Here is a 15,769-nt window from a genome sequence, read left to right on the forward strand (position 1 = left end):
AACAAGCATTAGGCAGCGCTTGAATAAGGCGTCATATTAATGCGCACATGGCAACGTCCAGCTTCGTTCAATGGACTTCTAGTTGTCAAGTTTACAACTCAGTAATTTTCTTATCGTCGGATTTAACTATTTATCATATATTTCTATAGCTATATATTTGTAGAAGTTTCAGTTAAAAAATGTTTTCACAAATCTTACGTGATAGATGACACAAGGGATGCGTGTCGGCCAGATTGTCAGCGAATTGGATCGCGGCCCCGGGAGGCGCCTATGTTTGAAAAACATTTGACTCCATTATTGTGATCTTATGCATCGCGTCGTTGTCATGTTTTTTGCCCATTTACCGCATAGAAATCACATATTAGTGTAGCAATGGGTGTACACGACTTGTGGTCTATCCTCGAACCTGTTCGAGAGTCTGTACCGCTGTACAGTTTGAGCGGGAAGACGCTGGCGGTCGACCTCAGTTTGTGGGTTTGCGAGGCCCAGCGTGTGCAAGCAATGATGGGCAGAGTTATGAAGCCCCATTTGAGGTAATACACTCTCAAAAATATTTCAGTTACGTTAATGGTGGAAAAAGTTTTGAATCTCATTTTTTAACATCACAAAAACCTGGCATTTGATTAGGGTTTGTTTCGACTTTTTTTTTATTCACTGTATGCAGCTAACTAAATTAACCATGATGATACGCAGGAATCTATTTTTCCGGGTGTCGTCCCTCATTTTAATGGGGGTGAAGCTGGTGTTCGTCATGGAAGGAGAGGCCCCTAAACTGAAAGCAGAGACCATGAGCCAGAGGACTGCAAACCGATATGGAGGACCTAAGAAAACATCTAAATCCTCCACTAGCACCAGCAGAGGGCGCTTTAATGCAGTTCTCAGAGAGGTTGGTTTGCTTGTATACATTATCGAACATAATTGTCATCATGTAAGCATAACATTGTCACCTCTGTTTGCAGTGTGCGGAGATGCTTGACTACCTGGGTCTGCCATGGGTGGTTGCTGCAGGGGAGGCCGAGGCCATGTGTGCATATCTGGACTCTCACAGTCTCGTGGACGGTTGCATCACCAATGACGGAGATGTGTTCTTGTACGGAGCACGGACTGTCTACAGAAATTTCAATATGAACTCCAAAGTGTGTATATTCATGAGCTCTCTTGTGTGTAATGGGTTTGACTGAGATTTGAAATTAGGGATTAGGAATTTCCACAATATTATAATTACTAATTGGCGTACAGTGCACTCGAATGTGCTGATCTTGATGGAAAGTCTGATGCTAAGGATGTAGAATAGTGTGTCACAATTTATATTCACCGTATTAGACAGACCACCACAATCTAATGAGATCCAAAAATTTTATAAAATGTAATAATGCTCAGTTTTGAGTGTCTCTTCCTCATATATTTTCAAATTAAGGAAGTATAAAAAAATAATGCTAATAATTTTGGTTATTATTAAGTTAGATTATTTAAATTATTTAGGCAACACTCATTTACATGTAAAAGTTATTTCACAACATTAATTTGGAGTTCATCTTAAATTCACAATATTTTAAAATAATTTAAAAAAATGGGCCTAATTTTGTATTTCCTTCCAGGACCCCCAGGTGGACTGCTACAAGACCTCCCGTGTCCAAACCGAGATGTGCCTGTCCAGAGAGAATCTTGTCGGTCTGGCAATCCTGCTTGGATGCGATTACATTCCCAAAGTATCTACAATCCTACCTAAACAAACCACACACGACTTCTGTTCTTCTGTTAACGCACACCTTTTGATGCTCCCATAAGGGAGTCCCAGGTGTTGGTAAAGAACAAGCTCTCAAGCTGATCCAGACCATTAGAGGGCAAACACTTCTGCAGAGGTAGAATTAAAAACAAGCGGCGCTGCGTATGAAGACAACAGAGCGATGGTGCGATGATGTCGCATGTGCTGATTCTATCAGGTTCATGCGGTGGAAGGATGAGGCGGCGTGCGTGTCTCAGGGAGTCGTGAAGAAGCTTCCCCACTGCCACATATGTCGACATCCAGGTGAGTGAGCTTTGAACTCGCACCTCCGTTTGTAGCCCAGATAAAGACTGGTTGCGTGTCTCAAATATGTGTATTCAGAGTCAAAATAAAGCAAACGTTAAATATAATTCTTTGCAGGCGGCTTCGCGAGCTCAGAAAAATCCCAGCATTAACAAAACGTTATTGCTACCTGTAATTGCATTTCCACTTTTTTGACATTACCATGTAATTACATTTGTTTATTTTATTTTTTCTCTAAGGTTCCAACAAAGCACACGAACGTAGCGGCTGCATGCTTTGTGACAGTCAGCGATTCTGCCAACCTCAAGATTTTGACTACCGGTGCCCATGTGATTGGCACCACTCAGAACGGACCCGCCAGGCCCAATCCATAGAGGCAAATATAAAAAAGTATGTTGCAGTTGTCATCATAACATCAACTATAAACAAGACACGCAAGGATAAGGGTCAGAAACGCTCCCCGCATTGCTTATTTGGTGAGCCTATCTTAGCCTAAATGCTTCATATTTATTGTATTACGTAGATTTTATGCTGTTAGAAATGCATATTGTTTAAGCTCCCGTGCTTTTTATTGGTACAAGTTAACAAAACAACATATTTGAGCTTGCTGACAGGGTGGACATTTTTATTTTTATATCAGTTGATTTTTTTACTATAACAGAGTAGACATGTAAGCTTGCCAACATCCAACTACACACAATATGGTCATTAAAATAGAACGTTATCAAACCCCCCCCCCCCCCCCCCCCAAATTTTGTGGACAATAGAACCATGTAAAAAAATAATAATAAATAATTTGTATCGTTCAACCACTTATTACACAGACTGTCGCTGGAGTTAGCACAGCTGTTTTATTGGTTTTCTGTCGTTTCAGGAAAACACTGGCAAATCAGCAGTACCCGTTCACAGAGGTACAGCTGTTGCTATGCGCCTCGTTTGGTTTTATTTTGGGACAGCTGTTAAATTGGTGTGTTTGAATTTCCCTGCAAGATTATCAACGAGTTTCTGCTATCCAAGGATAAACCTGTCAAAAACGTCAAGAGGAAGCAGCCGAATATGCTATTAATGCAGGTAATGCGTTATGTCCTTCTACAGCGTTCATATATTTATTTAGTTAGTTTTTATAATTACCGAGCTGCTGGATTCATTTTGTTCTTGGGCCCCACTGGCTGTTTTCCCAGATTGTTATCACGAAACTGTGTTTATTTTCATTTTCCCCATAGAAATTTGCTCTTGAAAAGATGGAGTGGCCAAAGCACTACACAAGCGAAAAGGTTTTAGTCCTGATGACCTATACGGAGCTGATGAACAGAAAGTGTGGCAGAATTGCATCATCGCAAATCAAGCCCATCCGGTAGTCCTTTTGTTTTTGATTTTGATTAATTGTAGAATGAAAAATATATTTAGTCAAGTTTATTAAATGCAAATATTTTAAAGCTGTTTTAATGTGGATTTTTTTCCATTTCCAACCCCCCCCTTCCCCATTCCTCCAAAAAGGATATTGAAACAACGCGTGAGGAATTCAGTTTCTTGTTTCGAAGTAATCTGGAGCACACCAGGCAAGTTTAAGCACACACACACACACGGTGATAAAACATCTTGAGTGACAGGCCTGCTGCGTGGAGCAGAGGTGAGGTTGGGGTGCGGGGATGTCGTGGGGTCCTGGGGGTTGTTAGTGACTGGCTGTGAGGTGCGCTTCAGAGGTGGCAGATCACTCACAACAGCCGCTAGGTGCTAAACTGGCTTCCTCCCCGTGCTGGGCAATCTGTCATATCCAAGTCTAGCTTACTAACAAGCCAATTTTCTACCATTTAAACCTGAGAAGATAAATACAAAATCATTATTCAATTGAATTTGTATTGTTATTTTTGTTTTTATGTTATGTGTTTTTTTAAAATCTGTTATTCTACAATGCATTTTGTGTTTGAGGCATGTTCATATTTATCATAAAGCCCTTGTCCTACATTGTGATATTCTACGGAATGCTGTCTGATGAGTGAGTAATGCTAATGTTAACAATAAATGTTTTTGCGAGCTTCACAAAAAATAAATCGCAAGGAAGGACTAAAAATTGAGAGAAAAAATATGTTACTTAAAAAAAAAACAAAGGAAAAAAACTGCCTTAAAAATATTATATAATGTTATAAATACAAGAAAAAGTTAAATGTAACAGAAAAAATAATATAATACATAATTATCTAATATTCTTTTTATGAGTTTTAACTAGTATGTGTAGGCAAAATCTGATTTAACTAGAAAAGTTGCACCTCAGGTGACTCAATTTCCCTTATTTATCGTACAATTTTTTAAATTATCTATTGGCGTTCCTATTGGTGCTTATAATTCTTAAAAAGTGTTTGAATTTCAACTTGGAAATCTGTCGGAATTTGTGAAAATGTATCAACGAATATTGAGGCCTCCCCAATAACAAAAGCAATCATCTCATTTGATTGAATATATAAAAGGAAAAGAATGCGTGGAAACAAATTGTCTTCTTATTGTGCGTACCCTGCAGATCATTACGTGTTTCCAGAGGATCGGCCAGCCGAGGATCAGCACGAGGTGAGCTCGGTGGAGGAGGAGAGCCTCTTCCGCGTGGCCTTCCCAGAAGTGGTGGCGGGCTACCTGAGGGACAAAGAGAATAAGACAAAGAGTAAGTAAGATGACGCCGGTGTTTAATCAACAGCCTCTGGGCCAGATATGTACAACATATTGCTACGCATGCATGATACGTTTCCATATTGATTTCGTATGGGCCCCAGAGCCAGCCCCGCCCACCTCCTCCGTACCCAGACGTGCCAAGTTCTTCCCATGCCGAGCCGACGAGATGTCCTGATCAAAGGCACGCGGAGCGTTGTTTTGTTTTTGCAAGCGAGGCCGTTACGGCTGCTCCGACACCCGGACATGTTAGTTTGACAGCTTGGCCGGCGCACATCAAAGGCTCAGATGGAGCTGTGAGGTGTCTCCAGGTCGTGCTTCACCTTGCGCTGTAACACGGGCAGAGGGCTTCACTTCCTCTTACTTGGCATCTTTTAGAGTACATTTTACTCTAAAAAAAAAAAAAAAAGACGATATTTGGTCTCAGTCTAAACAGAGTCAACTTTATACTCAGAAGAGAGTAAAATATAAAAAATACAAAAAAAGGAACAATCACAAAATCTTCAACCACTGACCCATGCCACTCCTACTCTAATATCGCAGGTGTCAGGTGGAATCCTCGTACCTCCATTTTTGGTCTCCTTTAAGACAAACCAGCAATATGTTAACTAACAATAAGTCTGGCATAGCTCAAGTGTTAGAGTGGCTGTCTTCCATCCTGAACGTTGTGGGATCGTTTCTCTGACCGTTTTCGCATTGTTTGTTTTGACTTGACCAAAATATAGTCTTTTTAGAGTAAATTGATTGTATAGTAGAAATAAATTAATAGAACGGTAGAATGATCTGTAAAGGCAGATTATTGAGTCAAAGCACGTATTTTACTTTATTTTTCTTTTTTTAACTCACGACACAACACCATAGAAAAAATGTCGGACATCTGGTGAAATCATGTCACATTGATAGATAAACAAAGGTGAGTGCTTTTAAATGAAAGCTGAAAGGCCTACACTTACACATTTTCGTTTTTTGCTAACATTGAGTCTCTGTTCCTCTTTCAGAGAAAAAAAAGAGCAAAAAAGAGAAGATAACTGATAAAGCAGATGATGTTTCGAACCTCCTAGCGCAGATGACCCTTCAGCCCTCCCCTGCCCAAACAATGGCAGCCATCCTTCCAAACTCGCAGGAAGTGCTGCTTTTGGACACACCCGTAAACCATAAACTGCATCAGCGACTCGCCGAAAACCGTCTCGGTTCGCCTCATTCTCAGACGGACTCCTCGCCGTCCGTCTCAGCCGCTATCGACGCCCTCCATCTTAGTGACATCGACTGGGGCGCGTTGTCCTTCACGGCCACTCCGCCGTCTCAAACGGCTCCAAATTGCCCACCGCGGTCTCCCGCGAGTCCCGGCGTGGTGGATGCGGAGCTGAAATCCCCTAAACCGCAAAACTCCATTGCTGATCCAGAGCGCTGTTTTACTGATTATCCTCTGAAGGACAGGCTGCTCATGAGAAACACAGCCTTAACAACGGAAGCACGGAATGTCGTCTCCACACAACTAAACCTCCTCGTACCAATTTTAAAACCCGTAGCACACCCTCATAAAGACGGCAGTGGTATCAAAATATCAGGTGAAGCAAGTCCAGCTGTGCAAAGCCGGACAAAGACGGCGCATCAGCCTCCTCACACGTACAAATTTATCAAAACAGCAGCCACCAAAGTGCAAAGATGCCTCTCGGAACCAGTTCAGGCGGGAAAAGATCGAAAGATGACCATCAAGAAGAGCGTGTGCGTGAGCGTGTGTTCATCCAGTGAGGATAGTGATGCGGAGAACCGGCAGATCGGGCCTCGTAGAACCACCAAGAGCAAGCACACATACGGGTCCAAGGGACGCATCCTGTTGGGCCGTCCTCTGAAACCGGTTTGCAGACCGCTGAAACCCACCACTGAGAGAATCCAGTCACTCGTGCCCCAACGTGGAGATAATGTCACAAAGCTCAAAAGCAAAACCCAGGTCGAAGCCGACGTTGATGACGTGTTCCCTCCCACCCCGGCGTCCCCCATCGGTGAGTTAGATAGCGACGATTCAGTCCTGGGCGGGGACAGCCCTTTGCCGCTGGCAGAGAGAGTCAGGCTCAAGTTCTTCAAGTGAGAAGTAGGAAGAAAAACATTTCGAATGTCATAGAAATCCATCATGACGAAGGTACTCTTATCTCTTTTAATCCTCAGACACAATTTTCAAGCACACTACAAAAAAAATCGACATAATTTATCTAAATCTTCAGGTTTTTTTGTTGTTGAACGTCATATTTGTCTTATGTTGTAAAGTGTTAATGCATTTTTTTTTTAAAGCAAAAATGTGTCACTTTTTTGCCAATTTTGAACGTGTTGGATTCACTGATTTAATCGGTCAGCCCCTACCTTGCAATTTAGTAAATAAAATAATAATTTCCTGACAAAATTAAGTGAAATTGGGTAATGATCTCTGTTCATTAGCACACGCCGCTTACCCTCACTTGATTTTCAAGTAAACTGGAATATATATATATATATATATATATATATATATATATATATATATATATATATATATATATATATATATATATTAGCTGACTGGCGAAAGGTGAGTTGCACCCTGAACCCTTCACCAAAAAATTGCAGATACAGAGGAACAAACATGAGCACTCGCATTCACATATAAGGGCAATGCAGAGTTTTCAATGAAGCTAACTTGCGTATTTTTGGAATGTGAGAATACCTGGAGAACGGAGAGACCGTGCAAAGCAAGACGCAAACCCGTATTCCAATTAACGACTAGTCCACCTTGCCACCCAATTAACAACAACAACAACAAAAATAATCAAAATTGTGACCTAGCACTTTTGAAATAGCACGTCTGCCTCGCAGTTGTGGGCTGCGCAGTTCCAACCTCGACTCACAATAATTTGGCACAGTATTAAAAAATAAAAATACATTATTTATATCTTAAGTCCATTTAAACGCACACGCCCCCCGAGAGGACTGAGCTGTCGCTTTTACAGCCCTCCGCTGTTGGTCCCCTTGATCATGAGTGAGGCCTTACACACCTTTTCAGACATGAAAAGGTCTGGCATGAGCTTGGTGACAGCTGCATCCTCTGACTCCAATAACTCCACCTCGCCAGCTTGTGTCCACCCATACTCTTATTTTTATGTATTCTTTGTCGCAATAAAGGCTTAAAACGCATAAAGTGCTTGAAGAAATGTAGTTGTCTGTTGGTGAACACAATAAACACTCAAAACAAATAGTGGCTTGCTGTCAGGTAAATGTACTGTAAAGTATGTTACTTTTGCACTGTGTATTTTTCGGTTACTTTATTTTGCAGCATGAGTGAGACAATATATTAGGAACAGTTCTGGGTATGTTGTGCCGTTCTACACACATGCAAACTACAAACAAAAATAAGCATTGGAAAATTGTTTTAATTTAATGGTGGCCATAAATGTTTAGTGTGGTGTAGTTACAATTTTCCAAAGTTTATTGAAGCATTCTAAATACATAGGTTCAACACAACATTTTTTTTTAATTTACTTTCCAAAATATCACATTTTCAATTAAGTCAGATTTGAACTATTGCTGTTTTTGCTGGTATTTTTGTTGTACGTTTGTTCAGTTTTATGTGAGCAGAATTTTAAATAATGTTATTAAAAAATATATATATATATATTTTTTTTAATCTTTTTAACTTTTCACCTGTTTTTCAAGGGCAGCATTCTCTAAATTGAAAAGCCTATTGTACAATGTGGTAAATGCAATCAATTTTTTCATTTTTTTCAGTGTAGTGATAAGCCTTTTTCTTTATCAAATTATTTTATTAATTAGTGTATTTTCACATTTAAATTTTTAATGTACAATTAGGTTACTTTTTTATTATTAAGTATTGCACATCAATTCATTTTTTTTATGGTTGTAGAGCTGCATTCTTAAAGATTAATAGATGGAATGCAATTATTTTATTTTAATTAATAGACCGTATTCAGTTGCTATTTATTTCCATTTAGTCTGATGCAGTCTTCTCAGTATGCACATTTTTTTTTTTTTTTTGAATCATGGCTGTATTGTTTTTAAAATAACTATAAGCTCAAATGTAGTTAGGCTATTTCTATTGTTTTTCTACCCGACGTTGTCTATCCTTTTAGTTCTGACTATAGCGGAACTACGTGCACTATTTTGCCTGCAAATGTTCAGGTGGTCTTGCGCGGGCCTGCCCTTCATTAGGCAGATCACATCAAACTGATAATTGTCGCCATGCAGACTTTAAAGGCTCATCTCCCACAAAGGGAATCTAATTATTTGTCTTTCTGTCGCATTATCCGCCTATTTAACCTTATTCGCACCTGGGTGAGAACGAACGACGTCCTTCGCGAAGGTCGCATTTTGCCACTTGTGCTTCGCTTTGAACTCGTTTTTTCCGCCTCAGCTGTGAACCCATAAACCTCCGGAGATGCGCCCACGTATAAAAACGTCATCTCCTCAGAGAAACCCCGTCTGCTGTCATCATCTCTGGATGCGATTTTCCTCAATATGGACCTCGATGTTGCAACGTCCGCGCTCCTACAAGACTGGAAGGTCGACGAACAGCTCAATTCCGCCGGCTCCTCCCCGGAGTCCAATTCTTCTTCCTCCGTGGACTCCGTGTGCTCCTCGCCGGAGATGTTCTACTCCGGCAGTCTCTCTACTCCAGAGATCGCCTACGACTTTCCAGGGCGGGATCCCCGCTCCGGCTCCAAGGCGCCCAGGACGCTCGGCAAGGCCAAGATGTCCACCAAGAGGCGCGTCAAGGCGAGCGAGAGGGAGAAGATGAGGATGAGGAGTCTGGCCGAGGCTCTCCACCAGCTCCGGGACTACCTGCCGCCGGACTACACCAAGAGGGGCCAGCCTCTGACCAAAATACAAACCCTGAAGTACACCATCGAGTATATTAATAAGCTCTCAGACATTTTGAGCCATGCGTAAAAGTCACCATTTTACGCACCCGCGCGTAAAAGTCGGGGTCATGCTCATCTTTGGACTCTTTTTTAATATTTTTTAAACTAAACTGCTTTACATGTTAATAAGTGTGTTTGGATTTTTTACATGCCTTTGCCCTTTTCTTGATGTAAATATTGTTTATGGGCACTTATTGTTTTGTATATGGAGACACAATTAGGATTAGAACAATAGTTTGGTGACATTTTGTATCTTGTTTTATTAGTGTGGACTATTTTGGAAGAAAGTAGCTGCTAAGATTTGTGTTAATAGCTATCAGTGCGTGGCTTTGCTGAAAAAAAATAAACATGTAAATTTGTTTCGTTGTTGTCGTTTCGTGACTTATACTATAAACTCGCAAATTGAAGTTGTGAATTTGAGCCAATCAGAATGTTAGAAAACCTAGCCAGATAAATGTGTTTAATTTGGAGAAATACAAATGGTTTACCAATCAAATAATTCATCCATTCATAATATCTAGAATACCAAAACAGGAAGTGCCGTATCCAATCACGTTTAAGCATTATTTCAGTTGGGCGTGTCTGTTTCGTTACTATGCCAGCCAATTAAAAAATATATTTTGTCCGCCTCATCTGTTCACCACCAACTTTATTGGTAACTAACTCGTTCATTACAGAAAAAAGAGAGAGAGAGAGAGAAAACAGCACTTGAACAATGACTCAATTCAAGTAACGTTAACATGTTACTGCCTTAATCTATTTTTTTCCCTAATGTCCAATCGACATGTAAATGTGATTAGCGCCGGACAATGAAAAGTGTGCCAGTGGTGAGTCCAGGGAATAGACGGGTCCGCCTCACTTAAAGTTGTCTTCTATGCCTTCTTTTTCTCACCAGTGTTAATACCAAGATGCACACTTTTTAAATGTTATCTTTGTATAATGTGTTTTTAATGCCATGTCAAATGTGAGTGAGGAACGTTGTTGTTTTTTTTGTTGGGTCAGTTTTAGTCATAATAACATTTACATTTAGATAACATTTCAGAGAATCCTTGAAATGATCATCAAACCTTGATGCCATGCACCTCAGCGTGGCGGAAAATGATTCACAGTTTTGTGTGGTCAATCTGTCTAGGACAGTGGTTCTTTAACTTTACACACCATGTGCCACCATCAGATTTTATTCCTAAAAGCACATTGACTATTATTGTAAGTCACTGTAACAGCCAGTTTGACCATGAATGTTATTTAAAAAAAAGAAAATGATAATGGTTTCGATGAAAATCAAATAGAAGTGGCCGACAACCTGGCATTAGATCTGCAGGTCATAAAAAGCTAGTGGCACACTTCTTTTAAGATGATGTCACAAAGAATTAACGAGGTCATGGAGAGATCGCTGACATTGGAGACAGGAGCTTACAAAGCAAGGAAACATCAGTCCCGAATCTTAAAACAGCCCAATGGTAAATAAATATCCTTTGCATGCAGAAGTTTATTCCTGATAAAAGGACAGTTGAATTATTTATCTGTAATGTAATTGCTTATAAAAGCCTCAAAGCCAAACCTCTTCATCTTGAAACTGTTCATTTGTACTTAGTGCTGTGTTAGATAACTGCACTTGGTGTTTTTTTTTTTACATAAATCTCCAAATAAGTGAAGCATCTGTCTGAAAATGTCTTCCCTGTGGATTGAGCTAGAGACAGCTGCGAATTCATGCATGTTGATGACCCCCCTAAGTAGGCCATTGTTGTCGTCATTTGTCGAAAGAATAATAATTAACACAGAAATTCAGAGAAGGCCTTGAAACAGCCTGGTGCTTTGGATCTAATGAGGCATGAGCCACGAGAAATACACATCAGATCAGCAACGCCACACACGAATGACAATGCAGCTCAATCAACATCGCCCCTTACAACGTCTGTGGAACATCGGAGAAAAGTTAAGGCTTGCTGTCACACCTAACAGTAGATTCATATACATTGCAAAGTTTGTTGTAATGCTTTTAACAATGGCGTGCGGGCCGCATTTCCCATCTATGCCTTACGCCTTCATTATGTAACGACGTCTAACATGAGTCGACACAAGCACCATGTTTAACCGCAGTGATACAACTCAATAAATTAGATTTGCGCTGAAAGCATAATTAATTTAAGTAGTTCAAATTAAAAAGTAAAACGTTTTTTTGTTTTTTTACAGATATAATTTTGATAATTAAATCTATAGGCCAATTTAGAGTGCCTTGTTGTCTGCTCTGAGTGCAGATATTGATACTTAAATCTAGGCCAATTTAGAGTGCCTTGTTGTCTGCTCTGAGTGCAGGTAGTGATACTTAAATCTAGGCTAATTTAGAGTGCCTCATTGTCTGCTGTGAGTGCAGGTAAAGCAGGAAAGTAACAAAATCTCAAAGGTCTCTGTTCGCTTTAGAGTGCCTCATTGTGCGTCGTGGAAAAGCACCGCGACGACCCGGTTGGATATATTCCAGCCCACTATTTTCTTCACCCACTCAATGTGCTATTTTCGGTTTACTTTATGCTAATATGCATGCACATCTTTTCAGATGGATGGAGACACTAAAGAAAGGCCGACTGATGTTTCCAAAACCTCTAAGTGTGGTTCTGGCAGACTGCCCTTCACGCAAAATAAATTCAGGTTGCTATGACGGTACTTCACTTGTGCTTCTTCGTCTTCTAGATCGTACGCTGTGTTGTTTAGATTCTCATATTGTTCGTTTCTCCGTTCGCGGCAGGGGACTACGCTTCAGAGGCCGCGATCGAGGGGGTCGGTTGAGTCGAGGTGGAGGACGGGGCATGAAAGTCAATGGCCCGCCTCTCTTTGGGAGGGGTCCAATCAATGATGGAGCAATGAATGGACTCTCCCCCATGAGGTCAAATACGTTGACGCTATTGAGTGCTACGTATGAGTCATTCTCATTTTTTGCATGTTTTAGCAAGAGGGCCATTAAACTCTTACTTACCGGTTATACATTGCCTCAACAGTTAATTAATATTATGATGTGAACTTCCTGATAAATACTGCAGTTGCTATGTAATTCCTGCTTGTGTTTACAGAGAAATGGGGATTATGCAACCTTACCCTGATCCAAGAGAGTATCGATGTAGTGACGGACAAATGGGCATGGGCCCTCCACCTCCTCCCTCGCACCTCAGAGGGTCCTACCCACCCATGACCAGGTAGCCTCTTTAAACTAAAGCCTAAATCACCACACACTGATGAGATGTTTCGCATTGTACAGGCACAGACACCCGACGCTACCTTTGCCAGGGCATCCCTCACACCTGCGAGGCCGCGGCATCCTAGGCCCCGGGCCGCTGTGTCCCTTTTACCCCAGAGCTCCGATAGGGTAAGACAATTTGACATTTTCTCATAAACAGGGATTTGGCCATTTATGGGGTGATTTCATGCTGACATGTCTGCAGCATGAAATGAATATGAGAGCAGTGTTTGATTGACATTCAATTCTATTTATATATGTATGGTTGTATTTAGTTCCACATTTATTTTTATATTTTTTTAATCTCATGTTTTATTTATTTGTATTTTTTTATTTATTAATATATATATATTATACACGTTTTTATTTCCAATTTGATTTATTTAGGCATTTTTGGTCCTCCATAGCAATATCCAACTGACATCTTAGTTGAAATTTGGCTGTTCTAATCAGTGTGCCTCCTACTGGGCAAAGTCGAGACTCCAATGCTTGTGATTTATCTTTTTGCACAGCGACTACAAAGGACCAGTGTCTCCTCTCACTCCTCCTCCACCCCCACCACCCATCCCTGACAGAGGTCACAGATGGCTGGGGCCCCAAGGTGGCTACCATTTTTAACATCCTCCTTTATAAAAAAAAAAAAATACAAAATAGTGGAGTGGACAAAAGAACATGATTGTTAGATGTACGCTACAAAGAGTGCACTCTCCATCTGAATCCAGCATATACATTATGCAAACATCACATGACCAAATCCAGAAAAAAGGTGAGATGTGGGCGAGCTGGTCGCTACCTGAGCCTTTAGGCACTGTGATGAGTTTCAGTTTAAAGCAAGTGGCAAAATGGCCGCCCCGAGATGGATAACGCAACACATTAATCAGAATCACGTTTTATATATATTTATATGCGTACAGTATATGTACTTTGAATGTGTATATGAGTGTGCATATTAATCTAATAAATGATGCAAAGCATTACATGCTGGTTTTATGTTTACAGTGGTGTGACTGCAGCATCAATAATGCTATGTATTGACTTTAAATACAAAGAAACTTGTGAATAATGAACAGAACAAATACGTAACCCTTTAGCCTACTTAGTAATAAAATAAAGACACACGCGAATACATTAAGTACAATTTCTATTTCAGATATTGACAAGATTCTCCGGCAGTACGTAGCGGTTAGCGCATCGGCCTCACATTTCCAGAGGATGGAGGTTTGAATCTGGGTCCTGGTCTTCCTGTATGTTGTTTGCATGTTCTCTTGCTTGTGTGGGTTTCCTCCTCACATTCCAAAAGCATGCGCGATGAAGACTCTCGATTGTCCTTAGCCGTGAATGCTGGTTTGGCTATAAGTGCCATGCAATTGGCTGGTGGCCAGTTCAGGGTGCGCATGGCCTCTAGCATGCATCAGTTCGGACAGATCCAAATAAGGATGATAGAAAATGACCGGATGGACAATATTCTGTGCTCAACTCTTGCTGATGTGCATTTACTGACTGGGCTTCTGCACTTCCTCCGTGGACTCGTCGCTCCACATGGGCTCATGCATGTGTTCTGGAACTTTCTCGATCGCAGTCTAATAACAAAAAGCAACATTATGAGGCTTGTTAACATCTCATATATGGTGCAACGCGTACAGCAAGAGCACGACTCACCTTGGTCACCTGCATGGCTACACTTTCTGGAAGGTTCCTCTGGATGTATTCCAGATACACCCGAGCTGTGGAGCCTGTTAAATGAGACAACTACAAACACAGACAAATTGTTACTACAACTCCTTTTTTTATTTTTTTATTGCAACTTTACAAATGTATGTATGTCTACCAAATTTCACCTCAATACACCTGTAGTGCGTCCTCATCTCATATTGAACCCTGTGTTTTTTGAAGATGTGGACTGACTTGAGCAGTGTAAACCTGTCCATGTCTTTGGGAGGTTCAAAACTGGCAGGGGAGGAAAAATATATATGCAGAATTGCTGTAAACAAAAGCCTCTTTCACACACGCTGAGTGCGTAAAAGCTCTCATGCAACAACTTTGTGAGAGGCAGAAGATTTGTCTGCCGCCGCATATTGCAAAACTCACACTTTGCCGATGCCAATGCCAAGCTCTTTGGCCGCCATGGTGGCGAAATATTCGTAGCTGTCCAAAACAGACCTGTCGTGGCCTTTAACCAGTACGGTCACTTTCTGGAACAGAGTGTCAGGCTCTTCCGTCACAGTGATCTGAAAGGGAAATGTAGAAATGGCTTCCTGGGTAAAGCGAAAATGGGCGTTTTGGAGGTGGGAAGATTGTGATACAACTCACTGGTGACGCTGTTGATGAAAACGCCGTGGCTGTGTGGAAGGATGGGCTCAAAGGGAGGAGACGCCTGCAGAGAATTTAATACACACAATTGTACCAAAATGCAATTAAAAAAAGAAATGTGTGTAAGCGTTAGAATGGCAACAGGTTGTGCATGTCATGTACATACATACATACATACATAGCTGGGAAAGATCTAAAAAAGCCACTGACAATTCGCCGAAGTGAAATTTGATTAGTTAGCCGCGGAACAAAGCTACATACCGAATTGTGAGCCATTTCTTGTGTCCTGCACAGTGGTCCAGAACTCGTGGCCCCTGCAAAACATTAAAATATTAGCAGAGGCAAGGTCATATAGAGTCGCTCTACATACAATGTCCTGTTTGTTCATTTGTATTTTATATATCACCAAAAGTGTCAGGGTCCGCATTAAAAACATTACCGAATGTGATATTCCGCTTAGTATCCTTGCCAAGGAGCAAAATTCTCGTCGGAGCCCCATGGAAGCGGCCATGCTTTCAGAGCGGCACTACAAACCGGAAGCGATACGTATCACACCGCTGCCACCTCCTGTCCTGGAAGATACATAACACCAACAGATGCGACTATCAAATAATGATAATACGTGATAACCTCATC

General features: G+C 41.0%; 4 protein-coding genes across 8 annotated transcripts; 3 read left to right on the forward strand and 1 right to left on the reverse strand.

Moving 5' to 3' along the window:
* The first annotated feature begins 289 nt into the window (after window positions 1-289).
* On the forward strand, window positions 290-7,145 carry gen1 (GEN1 Holliday junction 5' flap endonuclease). Its single transcript, XM_086061180.1, has 13 exons — window positions 290-533; window positions 694-886; window positions 960-1,136; window positions 1,599-1,709; window positions 1,789-1,862; window positions 1,944-2,029; window positions 2,269-2,419; window positions 2,904-2,940; window positions 3,020-3,100; window positions 3,253-3,383; window positions 3,527-3,588; window positions 4,545-4,682; window positions 5,686-7,145. The coding sequence occupies exons 1-13, from the start codon at window positions 373-375 to the stop codon at window positions 6,774-6,776; spliced, it is 2,493 nt and encodes an 830-aa protein (XP_085917306.1). The 5' UTR covers window positions 290-372; the 3' UTR covers window positions 6,777-7,145.
* A 1,965-nt stretch (window positions 7,146-9,110) lies between these two features.
* msgn1 (mesogenin 1) lies at window positions 9,111-9,622 on the forward strand. Its single transcript, XM_086061607.1, has one exon. It carries the CDS (start codon window positions 9,191-9,193, stop codon window positions 9,620-9,622), a length of 432 nt encoding a protein of 143 aa, XP_085917733.1. The 5' UTR covers window positions 9,111-9,190.
* Window positions 9,623-10,217: 595 nt separating this feature from the next.
* On the forward strand, window positions 10,218-13,797 carry LOC147158601 (uncharacterized). Of its 5 annotated transcripts, none has more exons than XM_086061123.1 (6): window positions 10,218-10,249; window positions 12,149-12,240; window positions 12,338-12,505; window positions 12,660-12,782; window positions 12,845-12,952; window positions 13,336-13,797. In XM_086061123.1, exons 2-6 carry the CDS (start codon window positions 12,149-12,151, stop codon window positions 13,439-13,441), a joined length of 597 nt encoding a protein of 198 aa, XP_085917249.1. In that variant the 5' UTR covers window positions 10,218-10,249; the 3' UTR covers window positions 13,442-13,797. The 5 variants fall into 5 exon arrangements, with proteins under 5 accessions (XP_085917249.1, XP_085917247.1, XP_085917248.1 ...); XM_086061121.1 differs by having other exon boundaries at window positions 10,234-10,421; XM_086061122.1 differs by lacking the exon at window positions 10,218-10,249 and adding an exon at window positions 11,019-11,054.
* On the reverse strand, window positions 13,701-15,694 carry mrps10 (mitochondrial ribosomal protein S10). Its single transcript, XM_086061124.1, has 7 exons — window positions 15,573-15,694; window positions 15,395-15,447; window positions 15,134-15,197; window positions 14,912-15,051; window positions 14,662-14,770; window positions 14,483-14,572; window positions 13,701-14,403 (listed from the first exon to the last, which is right to left on the reverse strand). Exons 1-7 carry the CDS (start codon window positions 15,642-15,644, stop codon window positions 14,317-14,319), a joined length of 615 nt encoding a protein of 204 aa, XP_085917250.1. The 5' UTR covers window positions 15,645-15,694; the 3' UTR covers window positions 13,701-14,316.
* Between the last annotated feature and the right edge of the window lie 75 nt (window positions 15,695-15,769).

This window comes from Leptonotus elevatus, chromosome 18, assembly GCF_054856555.1.
Source record: "Leptonotus elevatus isolate MCC_2025b chromosome 18, RoL_Lele_1.0, whole genome shotgun sequence".
NCBI classification, from domain to species: domain Eukaryota; kingdom Metazoa; phylum Chordata; class Actinopteri; order Syngnathiformes; family Syngnathidae; genus Leptonotus; species Leptonotus elevatus.